The sequence below is a fragment of the Oculina patagonica genome, chromosome 13 (assembly GCF_052425735.1).
Source record: "Oculina patagonica isolate OP01 chromosome 13, crgOcupat, whole genome shotgun sequence".
In the NCBI taxonomy this organism is placed as follows: domain Eukaryota; kingdom Metazoa; phylum Cnidaria; class Anthozoa; order Scleractinia; family Oculinidae; genus Oculina; species Oculina patagonica.
Window position 1 is genome coordinate 5,458,428 of NC_135770.1, and position 19,741 is coordinate 5,478,168.

Consider the following 19,741-nt stretch of genomic DNA (forward strand, 5'->3'; position numbering starts at 1 on the left):
GTGGCGGGACGAAAAAAACCTTATCGCCCGTTAGCTAACGTCAAATAAGAAATAACCGAATACCCCAATATGTATACATTTTTGACGTACAACGAACGATTGACCAAAGCAAAGATATTAGATTGTTCTTTGCATGTTTGCTATTTATACGCGCTAAAACAAACTTTATTAAGGCTCGTGACGTATACAGCGGTCCCAGCAGACGGCTTTTTCGGCTCGAGTTTAACCCACCAAGTAAAGGTCTTTTTTCGCGGGTGAAACTTGAGCCGAAAAAGCTGTCAGGCTACGGTCTTTGAAGCATGTTCTCGGTTGTTTGTCTTTATACTCTAAAAAAAAAAAAACGTTATCAGCCAATCATAATGCAGTGTGCTCGTGTTACGTACGTATATAATCGCAAGCGTTTAAAAGCAGAACAGTTTATTACAGTTCGTTATCGATACGGTTTTTTACAACAGTGGTGCAGCGTTATTACTCGGCTTGGTAAGTAATTTACATTTTTTAAGTTAAAATTTTAAACTGACTCTCGCTAGATTTGTAAGTTCTGTTTTTCACAGCTTTCAGAATGTGTTTCACGTCAATCGAATAAAAGATTTCTCGAGTTCCAAACCAAAAAGTAATCGAAATGAGACAATCAAGCGTCTAGAGCAACTAAAGCCCATTCTGCTATTAGTATATACTAAAACAGTGGACAGCGTTGACTGTTCGCGCGCGCTGATTGGCTACTCAAACATGGGATATCCTTCGTTAGTATATACTAAAACAGTGGATAGCGCTTTTGACGCGCGCTGATTGGCTACTCAAACTCGAAATATCCTTTTCTATTCACCTCCGAGCAATGCGCGCGAGAAAATTGTAATCTTTGAAGGGGAAAAACTAGTCAAAAATCATTCTTTCGGGCTATATCAAATAAGAAATAACGAAAGACACCAATATGTATACTCCCAAGTGAAAGCACAACGAACGATTAACCAAAAAATGATATTGGATTAAGTTTTGCATGTTTTGCTATTTACTTATTGCTCGCGTGACGTACTCTATAGAGGACAAATGAGCCCGTTTACAGGATATATCAACCTCTCGGGGGATCAATACGGGTCGCCCTTTAACGGGATAAGTGAGCCCCTTAAAAAGAGGGTAATTCAGCGCATTTATCAATGTTTTTGTAAGCCACTTAAGTGGATGTACCAGCTTTTTTACGAGGATTAAGATTAACCGAGCGTTTTAACAGCTCGGCGCTTTTCATGGACGTTAAACGTATGAAAGCTATCAGGAAAACCATAAAGAACCTTGTCTCTAAAAGAAAACTGATCTTAGCAGGCGATGCAAAATTTAAACCAGGTCCTGTTAAAGATGATTAGAATCAAACTGGGTCTTTACCTATCGCTCGCTCAATACAACAAGGCCCAGGTTTGAGATTTTCCCGTATAGACCGAACGTTCGAGGTTAATAAGTTGTTTATTGTATGGATTTTGTTTGGCCGGCCAAAGATGAATCAAGCGGAAGTGGTTGTTGATCATTCGACTATGCACGTGCGTAATGTCAGTTCGATCTCAGTAGTTCGAGCCCCGTGACCTTTATGTAGGAAAATAAATAGCAGATTCTTCCGTCAAAATATGCTTTTATTTTGCAAAGACTTTCAAGGTCATAACTGTGACAAGTATTGACATTTTCCTGTTGTACTTTCAATTTGAGAGGATAATATTCCATCATCGTTTCCAAGAATCTAACGGCCGATAGTTAGTTATCAAAGTCAACCTTTGTTTTCGTCATGAAACTCTAACTCGTCAGGGTAATAGAATTCACTCTCAGAGTGTCCATTGTCTCCCTTTTGCAACGGTACAGTTTGATGAAAACTGAAGTACATGTAGTTTTAAACAATAACTTGCCCTTTTATGTTGGGCATTAATAATACGGAAGAATCCCGCCATAAAATTAGCCAATCAGAGCGTGCGTTATATCAGCGACAAACGGGACTGTACTGAAGCCATGGGCCGTAAAAGAATCCAATTACTTGCTTCATATTCGTTGTTTTCATTCTTTTACAGAAATCGGCGTTAAGCAATCAAACATGAAGAAGCTTTTTCTGTTGATGGCACTTGCCTTTGTTTCTCAGACTGTGAAAGGTAAAGTTCTTAAAGCCTTTTAAACTAGTGTTAAATATAATTCTAAAATATCTAGCAGAAACGAGCACAGTCTAGCAGAAACGAGCATTCAAGTTTGGAAGGGCGTTAACAAAACCCGGATCGGATCGGACCGGATCGAATCGGACCGGATTATCAACACTCGGATCGGATCCGACCGGATTGACAAAACCCCGATCGGATCCAAAAAAGAGTCGGATCACCGTAAATCCCGCCAAAATCGTCACGTGATACCTCAAAGGAAGTAAGTAAGTGGATGTTTGCTGTGTGTTGACCCTGCTGAAATGATTCCCGTTCCTAGAGTGTAAGGTAAAGTTTGAAGTGGGGATAAGAACAGGAAAAGTGGGATGATTGCTGTGATTTCTCTCACTACTGTTGTGTTTCACATTCAAGACTTATCTTCATAAATAACGACACCCAATTGTCCCACATTCTTACAGCCCTCGAAGCTCTTCGATTAAATTTAATATTAACCTTTGAATTTTCGATCCGGCCTGCAGACAAGTACAAAAACGACAAATCGATTGATTTCAAATCATTCGATGAGACTTTAACATAGGAGCAACTGATGAGGTCCACTGAAGGACCGAAACTCGAGTCTTGCTTAAGACGGGTTAAGAATATTAAAACACTTGCCAGGAGACATCGTTGCAGCATCCTAGAGACTTCAAATGCAGTGATCAAACTGCCATGTTATAATTTATTTGTTGGATGCAAGTAACACAACAAACAGATAAAAAATAATGGAGGTAAGGTTTTATAGCTACCAGAGCACAAATCACAACCACTCAAACTAAGGGGAGCTTAAAAACAAAGAAACCATCGCTCGCAATGCTTAGAGACTGCAGTAGCCTTTTAAAGACTCGGATCTTAGATCCTCACAACCGTGGTAACGAAACGTTATCGTACAAACTAACCGCCACTTCAGATATACGAGTTGACAGTTAGAAATCCACTGATCCGATACACAATATAGACTACAACATTCCTTTAAAGGCTATTAAGAATCTCTCAACAAACAAGAGCCAATAAACCTTACGAATATGCCACAGAGTTAGCAAACACAATGGCATAAAGATCATCACTGAAATGGCTCAAGAGAGCGATAATTAAATCCTCGGTTAACAGACTGAAGGCTAACATTCAGCAACCAGCGGAAGTCGTGTTGGCGTGTCTCATTTTCTATTAACACACAGCGAGCATCCACTTACTTCCTTTTTCGCCATCTTCGATTTGAGGTATCAAGTGACAATTTTGGCGGGAATTTACGGTGATCCGACTTTTTTGGATCCGATCCGGGTTTTGTCAAATTTGTTGATTATTGCTGGGATTGGTGGGGGGGGGGGGGAGGGTGTAAACTAACATCTCATCAAGAAGGAGTAGAAAAACAGCTTGCCTCTTTATGCTTTGGAAACTGGGATAATTGCCCCGCGGTATACCTTTACTTTCACAGCGGTCAAACGCAAAAATCCAACGCCAATTTCATTTTTCGCGAAATTGTGCAAGACTTTTGTGTGAAGACGTCATAAGAATAGCACTGGGTAACAAAATTTCTAGCCGGGAGACTCGGTGGATAACAATTTTCACATTCCCTACGTCGTAAGCGGCGTACAAAACTTAACTTTTCAGAGATTGTCTTTACTTAATAATAAAGTATTTTTTTCGTTTGTCCGACGTAGGTTCGCGACGTAGTGTCACTTGTGATGAGTTTCTGAGATTTGGACTTTATATTATAAGACAGTTTTGGCAGGAACTGCGCACGCGCGCCACGTTTGACCACTGAGTGACCTAGGGAATGACTATTCAGCACTCAGTTCATGTAATGAGACTTCTTATTTTTTCATACATGGGGTATAAATCGGCACGCTTAAATTGAGACCAAGAGCATTCGAACCCGGGTCGCCAACTTAACAAGCGGGAATTATATCCACTGAGCCACCGACGACCATCTGCTAGAACCCTGATTTTTTTAGATAGAAAAAAATTATAAAAGCTAACCGCAAGCAGCCCAAGCTAAAGTAGGCTAACTGGAGTACTATTTTGGCTAACCGGAGTGCTAGTTAGGCTAACCGAACGTTATTTAGGCTACCCGAAGTGCTATTCAGGCTAACCGGTGCGCTACACTGTAGTTAGGCTAACCGCAGTGCTGTTCAGTATTACATGAATTGATTGTTACGTGATATAAATATGTCATGAGGTGTCTCGCTATTGTCTCATTACAGCGATCAACGTTACTTGTCACACCAACCACACTGTTGATATAAGCATCACCAACGTGGATGATCTTGGGAATTGGACTACAACCGAGTGGCGTTTACAGAACAATCCCAAGTGTGAACCAACATTTGGCAATCGGAAAGTCATGTACGATGGTCTGGCCCTACCCGACTGTGCCTTGTTTTCAAAACAGCTTAATGGAAGTATCAAATACGTACTTAAAATCAGCGCTACAAAGAGTGACCCCGGTAGGACAGGCCAGCTGTATGATTATGACCACCGGTACTATGTGTCGTGTTATTATACTAACCGGGGCAAGGTTGTGGCGAGCTTTGTACCGATCAAGATACAATATGGCAACGATTCAAGTATGTGGTGTATATTTGGTCGCAATGCGACATGGATGTTAGTTATAGAAAGGGTGTGTTCAAATCAGCAAGGTGCCAATTGTAGAACATAAAGGTTTAAGTCCCAGTTTTAGGACGATTTGAAGGTTTGAAAAATTTATATGAATGGAACAGAATACAATTGAGTGAAAACGAAGAGAAGAGAAGAGTAGAGTAGAGTAGAGTAGAATAGACATTTTGAATGGAGTTGAGTGGATTAGAGTGGAGAACAAGATTATGGCGAGCTTTGTACCGATCAAGAACCGCCACGGCAACGATTCAAGTAAGTGGTGTAAATTAAGTCTCGATGCAGAATGCATGGTTGCCACTGTCTTAGACCATTAGGTCTTAAGTTCAAACCTTTAGAATGATTTGAAGGTTTGAAAAAGAGTGGAGTGGAGTGGGGTAGAGTGGAGTGGACTTGAGTGGAGTGGAGTGGAGTGGAGTGGAGGGGAGGGGAGTGAAGGGGAAGGGAGGGGAGTGGAGTGAAGTGGAGTAGAGAAAGGTAGGGTATTGTAGGTAGCGTAGGTAGCTAGTATAGGGTAGGGTACAGTAAGGTAGATCAGGGAAAGGTAGGGTAAGATAGGATTGGGTAGGGTAGGGTAAAGTAGAGTAGAGGAGCGTAGAGGAGAGGAGAAGAGAGAAAAGGAGAAGAGAAGAGACTAAGGATAGAATTAATTAATAGTTTAATTTAAACATAATACAAACCCTTCAGCTATATTATTACCATATGTTGTGAACTAAATATATATATCAAATTTTATAATTAGACTTTTAGTTAGTCAGTTAACAGGTAAATTAGATAGTTCAGTTAGACAGTTAGTTAGTCACTTAGTTAATTAGTTAAGTTAGTTAATGAGTTAGTTTTTCATTTAAAGATTTTAATGATTCTTAGTTTTTATTTCCATTTTTACAGCTCAGCTATTTTATTTGTTAGTATTCCCTTTTATCACTGATGTAAATTTTTTTAAGTAAATTTCACTTTTTAATAATATTTTTACTGTAAAGCGCCATGAGCCATGGATATGGCGCTATATAAATCTTTTATTATTATTATTATTATTATTATTATTATTATTATTATTATTATTATTATTATTATTATATCGTACGTACTTGATTTATACTCAGAATGATGATCCTCCGTAGCCGATCAGATTGCGATTTTAGCAATAGTTAATTATCTGCTCCTATTCACAGATTGTTCTTTGTTTCTCTCTTCTAGGCAGTGCATTTTTCGAATTAAAGCTAGAGGCCTCCTCTAAATCCGATTTTTCCGGTGCGGTTCCCAACCCAGTTCCGCTGAATACGACTTTGTATTTAAAGGCTATGGTCGTGACCCAAAGCGTTGCATCCAACTTGGACATTTTCCCCGTACACTGCTGGTCGTCCCAGAGCGCCGACCCAACTTCACCCAAAGGCAAATTTACTCTGATAAGAGACGGGTAAGAATCTCCATTTTTATAATATTCTAGGACTATTAGTCTTTCGTAAATCGTAACTAAGATGATACCAAAAACACTTAAAGGAGCTACGCCACGGGATTTCGTGGATTTTTGATCTTGGCTATTCTAAAATTAGTGGAGGCGAATTAACCGGTGGAAAACGTTATCTTTGAACAGCCAAAGAAAGGCACAATAAAAAATTGTTAAAACCTGTGACATAGTCCCTTTAAAACGCTGGGGATAAATGTGAATTTCAATAAAATTATTTAAGATTTTTAAAGAATTTTGAACAACATCAGACAGTTGACCCCCACACAAGAGCACCCCAGGTTGTCAGGGGACTGTTTGATGCCCATCTACTAAATTCTAATTTTAAAATTACATTTAATCTTAAATATTTCTTATTTCTTTGCACAAATCCTTTGAGAAAAACTACTATTTCCTCCAGAACAGCCCCCACAACTTACAAAACATGCTTCGCCACCGAACTCTATTTGCTGCCGCCTTTTCTGCTGCGTTCCAGCTGATATTAGTTTTATTTAACTCCTCCTCGGCTAATCTTCTCCAGATTTAATGGACAAGATGAACAGAGATCTTTTGCATTGCTTAAAATGTGAATGAGATACTGCCTGTAAACCTATGTTAAGCGACGCAAAACTAGCATTCATGTTAACTTCCGCCTTACAGGTTTATAGGTCACTAGTTACTAAGCAACCTGCTTCGTAGGAAGTACCAAGCGTGGGTTTGATCAAACGTCACTTGTGCTTTAAAAGACATGTTCAGTTCAGCTCACTAAGTGGAAGACGCGGTGGTCTAATGGTTAGCACGCTCGACTCCAAGTTGAACCGCCTGGGTTAGAGCCCTGGCCGGGGCGCTGCGTTGCGTCCTTGGGCAAGACACTTTACTCTCACAGTGCCTCTCTCCACCCAGGTGTATAAATTGGCACCGACGAATTTACTGCTGGGGGGTAACCCTGCGATGGACTAGCATCCCATCCAGGGGGGAGTAGCAATACTCAAAGTCGCTTAATGCTACAAAAAACGAGATAAGCTCCGGCTGTATGGGCCACTTGGCTCGGACACAGACTTAACCTTTACCTCAGTTCACTTATTTAATTTTATTTGTTTCATTTCAACCAGTTGCGGTAACAAGGCTGTGAGTGAAGACAGGGACGATACATTGTCGTATGCTTGCAAAAGTAACAGTGTAGAAGAAACCTTCTCGATCCGTACGTATCGGTACTTTGGGGCGGCAGAAGGCGACGAGGTTTATTTCCACTGTGATCTCAGAGTTTGCCTGGCAAATGTCGCTAATTCTACCTGCAAGTGCCCTACTTCTGCTGAATGTGATCCTAATGCGAGGAGAAGGCGTTCTGTTGCTGATAAAGTGGACGAATCTAAGGTGTACCACGTGTCAACAGGCCCATTCATTTTTGAGAAAGAAGACGAAAAAGAAAAGGAAGACGGAAAGGGTTTGTAGAATTCTTTGCTGTTTCTAACCGCCGAACGGTTAGCTCAGTTGGTAGAGCGCCGGAATGACGTGCGGGAGGTCTTGGTTCGACTCCCTGACCGGACCAACACTCAGGGTCTTAAAATATTTAAAAATGCTTAGATATTCTCAGTCTTCTCGGATAAGGACGATACACCGTAGGCCCCGTCTCCTGCATCTTCAGTGTTATGGTCCGCAGGGGACGTCAAAGAACCCACACTCTTGTCGAAAAGAGTACGGCACGAAGTTCCCGGTGTTGTGGTTTGGCCTATTCACATGTATCTGCGGGTTGGGTGGTGGGACGATATCATATACATGGACGCGATCCATGGACGCCGGTATAGCGGCTGACAAAGGCGCCTGATATGCTGATGTCCGATCTTGTAAATACTGAAACTGAATCGAAAGTAGTCAACAGAAATTGTATTTTATTCAAGTTATCAAATTACCTTCATCTCTTCATATGCTACGTTATCTTTCTTTAGAAGCTGAACATTATATCTTTTTTTTCTTTTAGCTGGTGAACCCCAGTCTCTCTCGGCCAATTTGGTTGTTGCCATTGCAGTCAGCGGTGTTGCAGCTTTTGCCATTATCTGTGCAACCGCTTACCTTGTTGTGCGCAGTTACAACAAACGCAGACAACATGGAGATATAAATGTGGCCACTTAGGCCCCAGATTGGGCGGTTCTGTCATTTGAAGAGCTATATATACCACACAAGGAACACACTTAGCAATGCAATGCTTTGATGTCATTTTAAAACAGTTCTAGTCACTCGGTTAGATTCCGCAGCGGTCAAACGCAAAAATAACGTCACCTTCGGTTTTCGACGCCTCGAACTTTTCTAATAATTTCAATTGACTCGAAAATGGGCAAACGTTTGTAAAAAATTGTTCTAGAAATAGTACGGTGAAAGAAAATTTCAAGCTGGGAAACTCAGTGGAGATTAATTATCAAGTTTCCAATGCATAAGCAGCGTATAAACCTTAACTTTCCACGGACGGCGTTAACTTTTGGCTTGAAGCGAAAGTTTTCGGTAATTTTAAGGTTTGTATGGAGCAGTTTTGGCGGGAACTGCGCACGCGCGCGGCGTTTGACCGCTGTGTGCAGTTAGATGGGGATCAGCGCGAACAACGGCGAGTGAAAAAAAAAAAAGGAGAGGGGCTTGGGGCGAAGAGGCGTCGCTCCAACTACTCGTCAGTAAGCCTGGTTTACACGAGCAATTTTTATGTGCATTTTTTAGGTGACAACTTTTTTTATGGGACAAATATATTTGTTGACAAGCTGGAGAGTTAGCTTTTTTGTGACAGATAAAAGTTGTCACATACGAAAAATTGTTCTTGTAGACGACTCGTCACATAAAATGTGGCAAATATTGCGTCAGCATATGTGGTTTCCAATCTCCCAAACTCCCACTGAACACTGTGCGAGCGTATATCTGTTAGTATCTCTGCTGTCCAAGGTCATTACTGGCGCACTTAACTTTGGACTGCTGAAATATAATTGTTGTGTCATCTACACGATCAAATATATGTGTCACTTAAAAAATGACCAATGTAAACTGCGTCTTTAGTCTTTTATCACTCGTCGTTCGTCGTGTTTCTCTCCAACTAACCAAACGCTTTGAACAGGCTATATAGTTTACTGTTTGCTAAACGTTTTTAAGCTGTTGATCATGAGATATCAGATAATGTAGGTTTTTAATTACAGATTTACGTTCTATTCCCAGTCCAGGCGTAAGGACCAATTTATTAATAAACGGGCAACGCGACTAAAAAGCAACCTTTCAGGATGGATGGGCTAGTTTTACGTTGAGTTCCAGCGAATATTGAAGTCAACTTTAGAAGAACAATCTAGAAAAAAATGAATGTGTAATGGTGCTTTTTATACGCTGCGAATCTTATTGCAGCCATTCGATAAAATTAAAGTGAAGTATAGAAACGCACTGACATCTGAAAGTAACTTGATTTGCTCCTACATATTAAGACTATTAACATATGAAAGTAAGAACAGTTTGATTTTGAGCTGCTTTTTGAAGCGATTTCGTATGTTCTAAATAAAATTTATAACTCAAATGTCTGTCTGATTTTTCGATACCGTTTATAGGTTCTCTCTAGAATAAGGCGGATATTGTAAACAGGATTATTTGTTTGGGTTATCGCTTCTATCGCCTACGATCGTCTCAGTATTTGAAAACGATCGATGCGATAGAAACGATCAGGGCGATCATATGACAGAGCCAGGCTTTAGAGAGGAGATAACTCCCTATCGTTTTCGTGGTGTATTTGAATGCAGCCCAATGATTGTTTAAACAGCCAATCAGAGAGGTTCAAAGAAGGAGGAAGTTATCGATTACAACGTCAGCAAAGTATAATTTCAAAGCAAATCTTGTAAGAGCTTGTCACATTTCGTTATCCTTGGGAAGGCGATTACACGTAGAACCTTCAAAGGAAAGAAAGCAAATCAAAGAACATTATAGCAAATAATTCTGGCCGGTGAGTCAAATCGCACTGGACGAAAAAATAGATTTTCGCGGTTAGCAAATCTGTAGCAAATATGTCGTAAAGGCCACATTTGCTTAACTTTGAACAACTTTGTTCCGAAGCAAATTTCATATTTGGCACCATATTTACTGAAGGTGCAACGCCGGTAATGGCCGTTTTTACTAGCTGTTTGTAATACAGGCAAATGTAGCGTAAAAGAACACATTTGCAATGTCTTTACGCGTACAGTAAATTTGTGTTGAAAGTACACATTTGTACCACAAACGGTAGGGTAGCAAATATGGGGTAATTTCTGTATTTGCACAAATTTGCTCATTTTTGGTCTGAGAACAAATGTAATATTTACTTCACATTCACCACTAGCGCAACGCCGGTAATGGCCGTTTTTACTAGCCGTTTGCTAATACGGGCAAATGTTACGCAAATGAACACATTTGCAATGTATTTACGCGCACAGTAAATTTGTGTTGAAAGTACACATTTGTACCACAAACGGTAGGGTAGCAAATATGGGGTAATTTCTGTATTTGCACAAATTTGCTCATTTTTGGTCTGAGAACAAATGTAATATTTACTTCACATTCACCACTAGCGCAACGCCGGTAATGGCCGTTTTTACTAGCCGTTTGCTAATACGGGCAAATGTTACGCAAATGAACACATTTGCAATGTATTTACGCGCACAGTAAATTTGTGTTGAAAGTACACATTTGTACCACAAACGGTAGGGTAGCAAATATGGGGTAATTTCTGTATTTGCACGAATTTGCTCATTTTTGCTCTGAAAACAAATGTCGTATTTGCTTCACATTCACCACTAATGCAACGCCCGTAATGGCCGTTTTTACTCGCTTTTTGCCAATACTGGCAAATGTTACGTAAATGAACACATTTGCAATGTCTTAACGCGCACAGTAAATGTAATGAAAGTACACAATCGTACCATAAACGGCAGGGTAGCAAATATGGGGTAATTTCTGCATTTGCACGAATTTGCTCATATTTGCCCTGAAAACAAATGCCATATATGCTTCACATTCACCACAAATGCAAAGCTGATGGCCATTTTTACTTACCAAGTACTGGAAAAACAACAGTTTACAAACGTTAACTACATTTATTTGAAACTGAGCAATGTAGCTGTTCTTCAAAGTAAAGAAAAGCAAATAGCATGACTATAAATTGTACTTTTTGAGTGCAATAAATAACAAAAGATTTTTTAACCAATTACATGTATAGTAAGCTGCATCTACCAAATCCAGGTACAAAATTAATCTAGATTAATGATTTAAATTTAATGCTTTCTATTGACATATTGACATTGTGGAAGGCATGGTATCCCAATGGTAAGCGCACTCGACTCTGGGTCTAATGGCCTGGGTTTGGGCCGTCGCTGGGCGCTTGTGTTTTCGGGTACGACACTTTACTCTCACTGTGCCTCTCTCAACCCAGGCACATAAATGGGTTCCGTCGAATTTACAGCTGAGGGGGGGGGGGGGGGGGGCATGCAATGGACTAGCATCCCATCCAGGGGGAGTAGCACATTTACATACTTTATACTGACATTTAACAATTATACTGAATGATAATCACTTAATGCAATTTGACTTATACATATTAAAAAGGAAACATAGATTCCAAGCACAATATTTATCTGACCTACATGTATCCCATATCCCAGATAAAAATGCATAGTTATTCTGTTCTCTCAGAAACCAAGTGCAAAATAAATGCCACGCATTTATATACAAGTTATCGATTTGCAGTCAAAATGGACCAAGTGTTCCTTGCTAGAGTATACGGTTATATTGATCACCTTAATAAAGACGAAAGTCTCTTTAATGTGAAATATTGCCAAATAACTAGCAGCAGTGCTATAAATTACTGTCGGTCATTAGACATTGTCCAATCAAATAAATCAAAGTGTTTGATTTGAAATGCGAATTGATGCCTGACCAATTTTCTAATATGTTTGTTCAGAATATTATTTCCAGCACTGAGCAGGGAACAAACATGCTGTATTGCAATTTTCTTATAAAGCCAGTTCTGTTACCTTAATATGCATTTGGAAATTTGGAACACAAAACATCAAATGAGCCTTATAAACTTATTACTCTATGGAAGAAAATTCTTGGCTTCTTTTTGACTGTAAAACTTTAACATAATGTACATTTGTAGTTCTGAAGATTCTAGTAGTAGCCTGTGTTGCAGCCAGACAGTGTCACAAAATCCTTGATAAAGTCTGTCTGCACAGTGGCAACCAGAAGCTTGTTTCGATATCCCACAGGTTTACAAGTACATCTGTCTACTCATTTCCTAATTTCATATTACTGTTGAATTTTTCTTAAATGCGCTTCTGCTTAGTGAAAACGCAGACAGTCCTTTTTGTTTTTCTTGTACAAGTAGAATGTCCGAGATCTTCTAAATAAACTGGAAGCTGGCTGCAGGAGTTTCTTGGAGGTCACAATGCATCCATCAATTGTCAACACGTTATAGGAAATCTCTTATTTTCGAATACGGTACCTCTAATTGATAATAATAAATAATTTATTATAAAACCCTCCATATTTATTCTGGAAAATAAAATCTGTCTGTGTTATAAAAAAGCTGTCCAAAAAGAAATAAAATTGTTAGATTAAACACTACTCCAGCAGATGTCCTTGCCTTTTTTTCTTATCAACGCAGTATCCAGAACTTTACAACCTTGTGCAGGGGGAGAGCGACCCTGGGAACAAGGTTGATCCGGCTGCAGATTTACTAGCTTTTGATCAATTGACTGGATTTCACCGAGTACATTGACTGTTTTCATTTGGTCATGCAAAATAAAATTATTTTTAGCTTAGCGTGTCTTGTGTGAACAGGTTTGATTTTGAAAGTAATATGAAACTAGCCAATCAGAAATGAATACACAGATACTTGGAAACCTGTGGGATATTGGAACAAGCTTCAGGGGGCCACAGCGCAGGTAGACTACATGTTACCAGGGTTAAGTTTGTCTGCAACACAGGCTTTGCAGACAGAGGGCTACCTTAAACCTATTTTTTTCTCCTTTGCAAAGTTTTCGTTTTTGCTTTGTACAACTAACTAAAGTTTCTGTCCATGGTAGAGTACTACTGTACAATAATTATTTTCTTAGTGTCTGAGCCAAACTAGTCATAATCACCGTTTTGTGTCCCAGACAAACAGTAAAATGGTCTAACAACATATACCGGTTATTAGTGCTCAAATACTTCATGTATTCCCTTTTTTTCTTCTTTGGAAAACATGGTTGACACTTAATGATAATAATCCTCTCCTCTTGAAGGGCTTTGATTCGTCAGTTCTTTTTCTGGAAAGGAAAGTCAAGAAAAAAGTTATCACACTACCAATCCCAAATAATGACTTGTAAACAAGAGTTATTAAAAGTCTACCAATAAATGGTGTCAACTAAACTTTCTAAAGTCCTAAATGGGCTGAATAGGATAAGGATAAGGAAACTCCCTAGGGAAAGATAAAATAGTTTGAGATACAAATGTAGCTAATAATAATAGAGAAGGTATTTTATGGACACTTAAAATTGTAGGATATTCTAACATGGTCTAAGGTCCTGGGTACATACAAGTATGATTTGATTGGCAAGATTTTTACAAAAACAGTTTGAATCTAGCTAGTTAATTCAACTGTTTTAAAACTTCTTTGTTATAAGATAGTCTACAATTTAAATTGGTTTAACTTTCCTTAAATGTTGTTAAATAAAATTGTGTGACTGTCCCCAGAACCACACTTTTTCTATGCAAAGGGAATGCTAGGTAAGAGGGACAGGTTGCTGCAGGTAGGGACACAAATTATGCAAGGGCACAAAAATCCTCTCTTTGGAAAATTTTCAAAAATTATCTTGATTTCCAATATTATGATCTTACAAGTGGACAATCACATGTAAGATCATATGAGGTTCACTCATGTGCTGTTCCAATCTGTGGCTTTGTAGCTCAAATGGTAGTGCAGTGGACATGTAACCCCAAGGTTGTGGATTGTCCCACCTGAGCCACTGAATTTTTTTCAGTGGTCAGGATTCACAGTGTCTCATTTTATTAATGGTTGATTCCCTATTTAGCGCACACCTGAAGGGACTCACGGTAGTTGTATTCATCAAACCATGTGCGGGACTAATAACAATGTGCATCGTTGCTAAGTCTTGCGCATGGCTTGATGACTACAACTACCGTGATTTCATGCAGGTACGCGCTATTGAGGGAATCGTGCATTGGTATCTTGTAAGCACCAAAACAATTTAGTAATACATGAAGTAACCCATCAAAAGGTTTGAAACACATTTTCCATCTCAAAATAACCCCCCTTCCAGTACAGATATATAAATCCCTCTTTAAAGGGATGCTGGAATGTATTATACAGTATGCCCAGGGCTAACATTTTCAGAATCTTATCTAGCAAATTCGTAAGTTAATATTTTGAAGAAAAAAAAAACACCTTATTTCTAATAAGTGCCCTGTTTCCAATAAGCTCCCACCCTTGATCACCCAAAACAAAAAAGGCAAATCTGTTGTTCAACTGAAGGAACAATACTTTGGGGTGATCTGAAAAAATCTTACAGTCAATGATCCAAGCTCACTCAGAACATGGTGCATCAAACGAACTGGCAAATCCTTGCCCGGATTGGATTCGCTTGCTCCTTTGATGCACCATGATTCAATTGATCTTGGTTCACTGTTAATTTTCTGATCATCCCAAAGGCATATGCATGTGGTATGTACCGGTACATGTTATAAACAACTGACACTGTACATGTACTTGTCTGCTATGTGTACCTGTATACAGATTATTATACAACTTTTTTTGTTGCTTAAAAGGCCCCAAAAGCGTCCAAATACGGTACAATATTCAGCAAATACTTCATAATCATTACAATAAAAGCTTAAACACAAATAGCCCGCCAAAATCCGCACCTCACGATCATGTGCAGATCATGTAGAAAGCTCACAATTTTATGAACTCGCACTGACCAAAGCTACTACGTGCAACTCAGTTTTAGCTATTATTATGTAGCATTTAAGACTTATACTTACTCTTAAGGTTTCAGAACGTATATTTGCGTCTTTTTAATTAGCTGAAGTACTTGTCCGCTCAACTACATTGTGCAATCATGTAGACCGGCAACTCGAGCACGAACTCCAACCAAATACATCTGAATACATAGTAACATGGTTCCTGTACCTACGTAGATGATTACACGCACTCTCCCAACTAATTGCGAAGAAGCGTTTTTGCGCTTGAAGGAACAAGCTTTACTCAACTCCTCCATGTACATATAGGTTCGTCTGAAGATCGAAGAACACGTATTTTCGTATCTGCCCTCATTTTCCGTTGCAACCGTGAAAGTCGTTTGAACATACCTTTTCAAAAACAAAGTGAGGGAGTCTGGGACAGGAGGCCCGGTGCCCCAGCGCATTGCCAAAGACCTGGGAACGACAAGACGTGGTTACACATTCGACTTTTCCGTGGCGCGGAATCGGCGCGGAAAGCTTGATGCCTTGGCGGGAATTGCGGAGAAATAGCAAGCAACAGCATAAATATACTCACTAAAGCAAATTTTTATAGGTGAGTTGTCATTATGTGCATAACAATAATTTTCGTATAGGTGTATTGGAACTATTAAATAGACCTAATACCATTCCTAAAGATTCCTGCATGTCGATCGACTGGTTTCTGGTCGGTTCGCCTCCAATTTAAGCTTACATGTATGTACTATGTGGTTTCACTCTGTTCTCTGGGCAGGATTTCCGCGCAACCCCATGTATTAATTATGCATACAATTTTCTGACTGACTCGTTTTTTTCATGATTTCTGTTTGCTTACCTAATGGTAATCCTGGCGTATCTACTCCCGGCGTATCCAATCGAACAAAATCGAACCAAAAATCAATCGAACCCAATTGAACACCAATCGTTCGATTGCGTTTGCTTACTCGTGAACAAAATCGAACATCTTGTTTTGCTGTGAGTTTGATTTTCGAACCAATCAAATCAATCAAACCAATCTACCACAATCACACAATCCGATTCGATTTTGTTCGGAATCCGCTGCTTGATAAGTAAATCACACAGGACTAATCAGGGGGACGGTGCACCATACAAAATGTCCACGTAAAAAATAAACAGGAGTTTGGTAATCGAACCTTTAACTAAGTACGATTGTCAACTGTTTGGTAATCAAACTTTCGATTTTGTTTGATTGTCGACTGTTCGGTAATCGAACGTTCGATTTTGTTTGATTGACCAAATTTTATTGTAAGTTCGATTTTGTTCGATTACCGAGCCCAATCGAACGATTGGTGTTTGATTGGGTTCGATTACCGAACGTTCAATTGGATATGCCAGGATCTACTCGAACGCTCGATAATCAAACACTAATCGTTTGATTGGGTTAGGTAATCGAACATATAAATCGAACTCAACTAAAATTTGGTTCATCGAACAAAATTGAACGATCGACAATCATGCTTAATTGAACATTCAAATACCGAACTCCTGTTTGTTTGATTTTTTTTTTGTTTAAATATTAACACTGATAAAAATAGAAGTATGAAAAAAAGCCTTTAGAAATGTACAAGTCAGTATTATACATTTTGCGAATATTTTGTATGGCACACGATCCCCCTAATCTTTTATAAGGGATTTGATAGGACGATTGTCACATCTGCATAATAACCACGTAGTCGGGGGTTTTTTGACTGAAGGTTGAATTACTGCTAGCTTTCAGTTAACCAAAGAGAATGTTGAGAGCATCAAGAACCTGAAGGGATATCAGGGAGACCCGAGAGGAGACTGTACATATCAAAATACATGTACATGTATTGTAAAAGGATATGAATGTTGTTTTTGCGTTAATATGGGAGGAGAATTTTGCAATTTTAAGAAGAATATCAGTTCCAAAAAACGAGTGTTCAAAGAGACTAAACACTAAAGGCCAGGTAGGCCATCTTGAGAAGGTGATGGTGAAGGTGATGGTCTTGCCTCTTGGGGGTCTTTGGCATTATTTACTTATCAAGAGATGAATTCCAAACAAAATCAATTTGGATTGAGTTTGATTGCTTTCGATTTTGTTCAATCGAACTTACAGCACAATACATGTAGATGTTTGTTTTTGTTTGATTCCCGAACCCAGTTGAATGATTGGTGTTTGATTGGGTTAATTTTGGCAAGAATTTGTTACATTAGATATGCCAGGCATACATGTAATTAATGTATTGTGCTGTGCAAAAATCTTACCTGAAGTGTACTGTAGTGTAGTTATTCCCAAAGTTGGAAATTCATCTGGTATTCTTTATAAACAATAGGCTCAGTTAGACTGAAAATGCACTAGCCTCAGTGCCGCGTTAATTTTCCATAGACATTTTGTCTGTTCGGTCAGAAAAGCGAATTTCAGAGCTTTTTTTCAAGCATTTTTTAAATATAACTTTTAATTAATTGCAGATGGAAAGATGAAATAAATCTTCAAGACAGCCGAGTTCATGAAAAGCTGAACAACAACAAGAGAGTCAAGAACAAGAGAGTCGGTTTACCCACTACAAGTGAGAACATGATACAAGTGGAACAGTGCGAAACTTATGCAACATTTTATTGTTTTATTTTTATGTTTCATTGTGTAACAACACTTAAAAGTGCTTTACACAAGATGAAAAATTATTAGGAGCTGAATCAAGCAGAATCCAGACTTGAACCCTTGATATTAATGATCCAACATTAGGCAGATGTTTTACATAATTTTATAGAACAATGAAGGACACAAAGCCATTTTGGCTGTTGCTCAAGAAATATCCATGTTATGAGAGACTTCTATAATTATTGCTCAAAACACCCTTGGAGACTACAAATTAGGCTAATAATTGAAAGGTAACATAACAGCATTGTTTGTTGAATGCAAAGCATTTTTCCTGTAAGTCAGTTTTAAGTAGTGCATCTGATTGTTTGCATGAGTACCTAGGCTGTTCAGTATTCTGTCATTCTACTACACTATACTAAGAATGGCTCTTTCAGTTTAGAAAATTCAGGTGTTGTGTGCATTGAGCATACAGTAATGATTCAAATATGTACATGTAGACACAATCAGCTAATCATATTGCAAACTCCTAATTGCTTAATGAAATCATTTTGGGGCTCAAAAAGAACAACATATTGAAACTTGTAACCAAACGTATAAGAATCTAAAAATATTGGTCCATGCAAAATGAGCTTTAATGCAAAGGGCACTTGTGAGGACACAATGTGGAATGAACCTTGATGTTTGTAATCAACAACACTAATGTCAATTACTCAAAACACCTACAATTTAAAGTATCCAAATTTTCATGTGGTAGGATTTAATCTTACAAAATGGATAATGTTACACATGCCAGACAAGAGGAAATTTTCAGATTTATGTTAGATATTTGGAATATTTCTTGACTTAAAATTTTACTAGAAGTTTATAGTGGCACTTGATCAAAATTAATTTTGGTAAGAATTTCAGAAAGTAGATGCCAATGGAAAGGCATTCCTTAAAGAGGTGAAAAATTATGGGCCATGCTGAACTTTAATTTCCTTCAACAAGTAAAACAAAAGAAAGATTTCAATTGAAATCATTTTATTGAACTGGGATAGAATTATATAGTAGTGAGGTACTATGTCTAAGAGTGGCTCTTTCTTGTGTTACAGATTTAAGATAAGGAGATTTGTCACCTAGGATACATAAATATTTTTTTTTCTTCTCATTTAATTTATGGTGGCTCTTTTTTGTGTTACAATTTTGGTTTAGGAGATTCATTACTAAGGCAACCAACATATCTTTACATTCCATTTGCCATTAAAACAATGTTGTAATGGAAAAATAGCATGAAAGTATCAGCACACCTCATTTAATGAAATATCATAGTAAACCTTTTTAAATTGACTCTGGAATAAACTCAGCCTTCAATATGAAAATTGGTATCTGGGGACTGCATACAAAACAAATTATTGCAGTAGCTGAATTCACTCTTGAAATGTAGGACTTCAATTCATTAATCATGGTTTCACATTGCAAAGTATGTGGAAGCTTGTAGTTGCCCAGATGTGTCATCTTTCGGCAGCGCACCAGAAATGGGACAGGACAGATGTGCCATCTGTTAAGTCAGCAGAAGCATACAATGTAGTGTGAACCTGATAATGGATATAAAAGGCATATTGCTTGAAATTTACTTTTCTCATGATCTCATTAGGTAAAGACAAGGAGGTTTTAAATTGACATCATTTTATTGAACCTGGATACTATTGTTCAGTACATGTAGTGAGGTGTTATGTCTAAGAGTGGCTTTTTCTTGTTTTACGGATTAAGATTGGAAGATTTGTCACCTAGGATACATTTTTTTTTACTTCTCTTTTAATTTATGGTGGCTTCTTTTGTGTTCCAATTTTTGCTTATGAGATTCATTACTAAGGCTACCAACAATTTTTTTATTTTTCATTTGTCATTAAAAGCATGTTGCAATAGAAACATGGCATGAAAGTATCAGCACATCCCAATTGATCAAATATCTTTGTAACCTGA

The 19,741-nt window shown here is 38.4% G+C and overlaps 1 protein-coding gene and 1 long non-coding RNA gene across 2 annotated transcripts; one reads left to right on the forward strand and one right to left on the reverse strand.

Annotated features, from left to right (window-relative positions):
- Positions 1-440: 440 nt before the first annotated feature.
- LOC144636832 (uncharacterized) lies at positions 441-8,675 on the forward strand. Its single transcript, XM_078496041.1, has 6 exons — positions 441-480; positions 2,046-2,123; positions 4,364-4,726; positions 5,970-6,189; positions 7,329-7,660; positions 8,195-8,675. The coding sequence occupies exons 2-6, from the start codon at positions 2,069-2,071 to the stop codon at positions 8,344-8,346; spliced, it is 1,122 nt and encodes a 373-aa protein (XP_078352167.1). The 5' UTR covers positions 441-480; positions 2,046-2,068; the 3' UTR covers positions 8,347-8,675.
- Positions 8,676-11,277: 2,602 nt separating this feature from the next.
- LOC144636859 (uncharacterized) lies at positions 11,278-15,380 on the reverse strand. The gene is made up of 2 exons (XR_013567634.1): positions 15,244-15,380; positions 11,278-13,508 (listed from the first exon to the last, which is right to left on the reverse strand). It is a non-coding gene; the product is annotated as an uncharacterized LOC144636859 (long non-coding RNA).
- Between the last annotated feature and the right edge of the window lie 4,361 nt (positions 15,381-19,741).

Bases quoted from the DNA above. Each gene is read 5' to 3' on its own strand.
- LOC144636832 (XM_078496041.1), top strand. From the start codon at position 2,069: ATGAAGAAGCTTTTTCTGTTGATGGCACTTGCCTTTGTTTCTCAGACT. The intron at 2,124-4,363 runs GTAAAGTTCTTA...GTCTCATTACAG, and splicing joins TGTTTCTCAGACTGTGAAAG to CGATCAACGTTACTTGTCAC. The intron at 4,727-5,969 runs GTATGTGGTGTA...TCTCTCTTCTAG, and splicing joins ACAATATGGCAACGATTCAA to GCAGTGCATTTTTCGAATTA.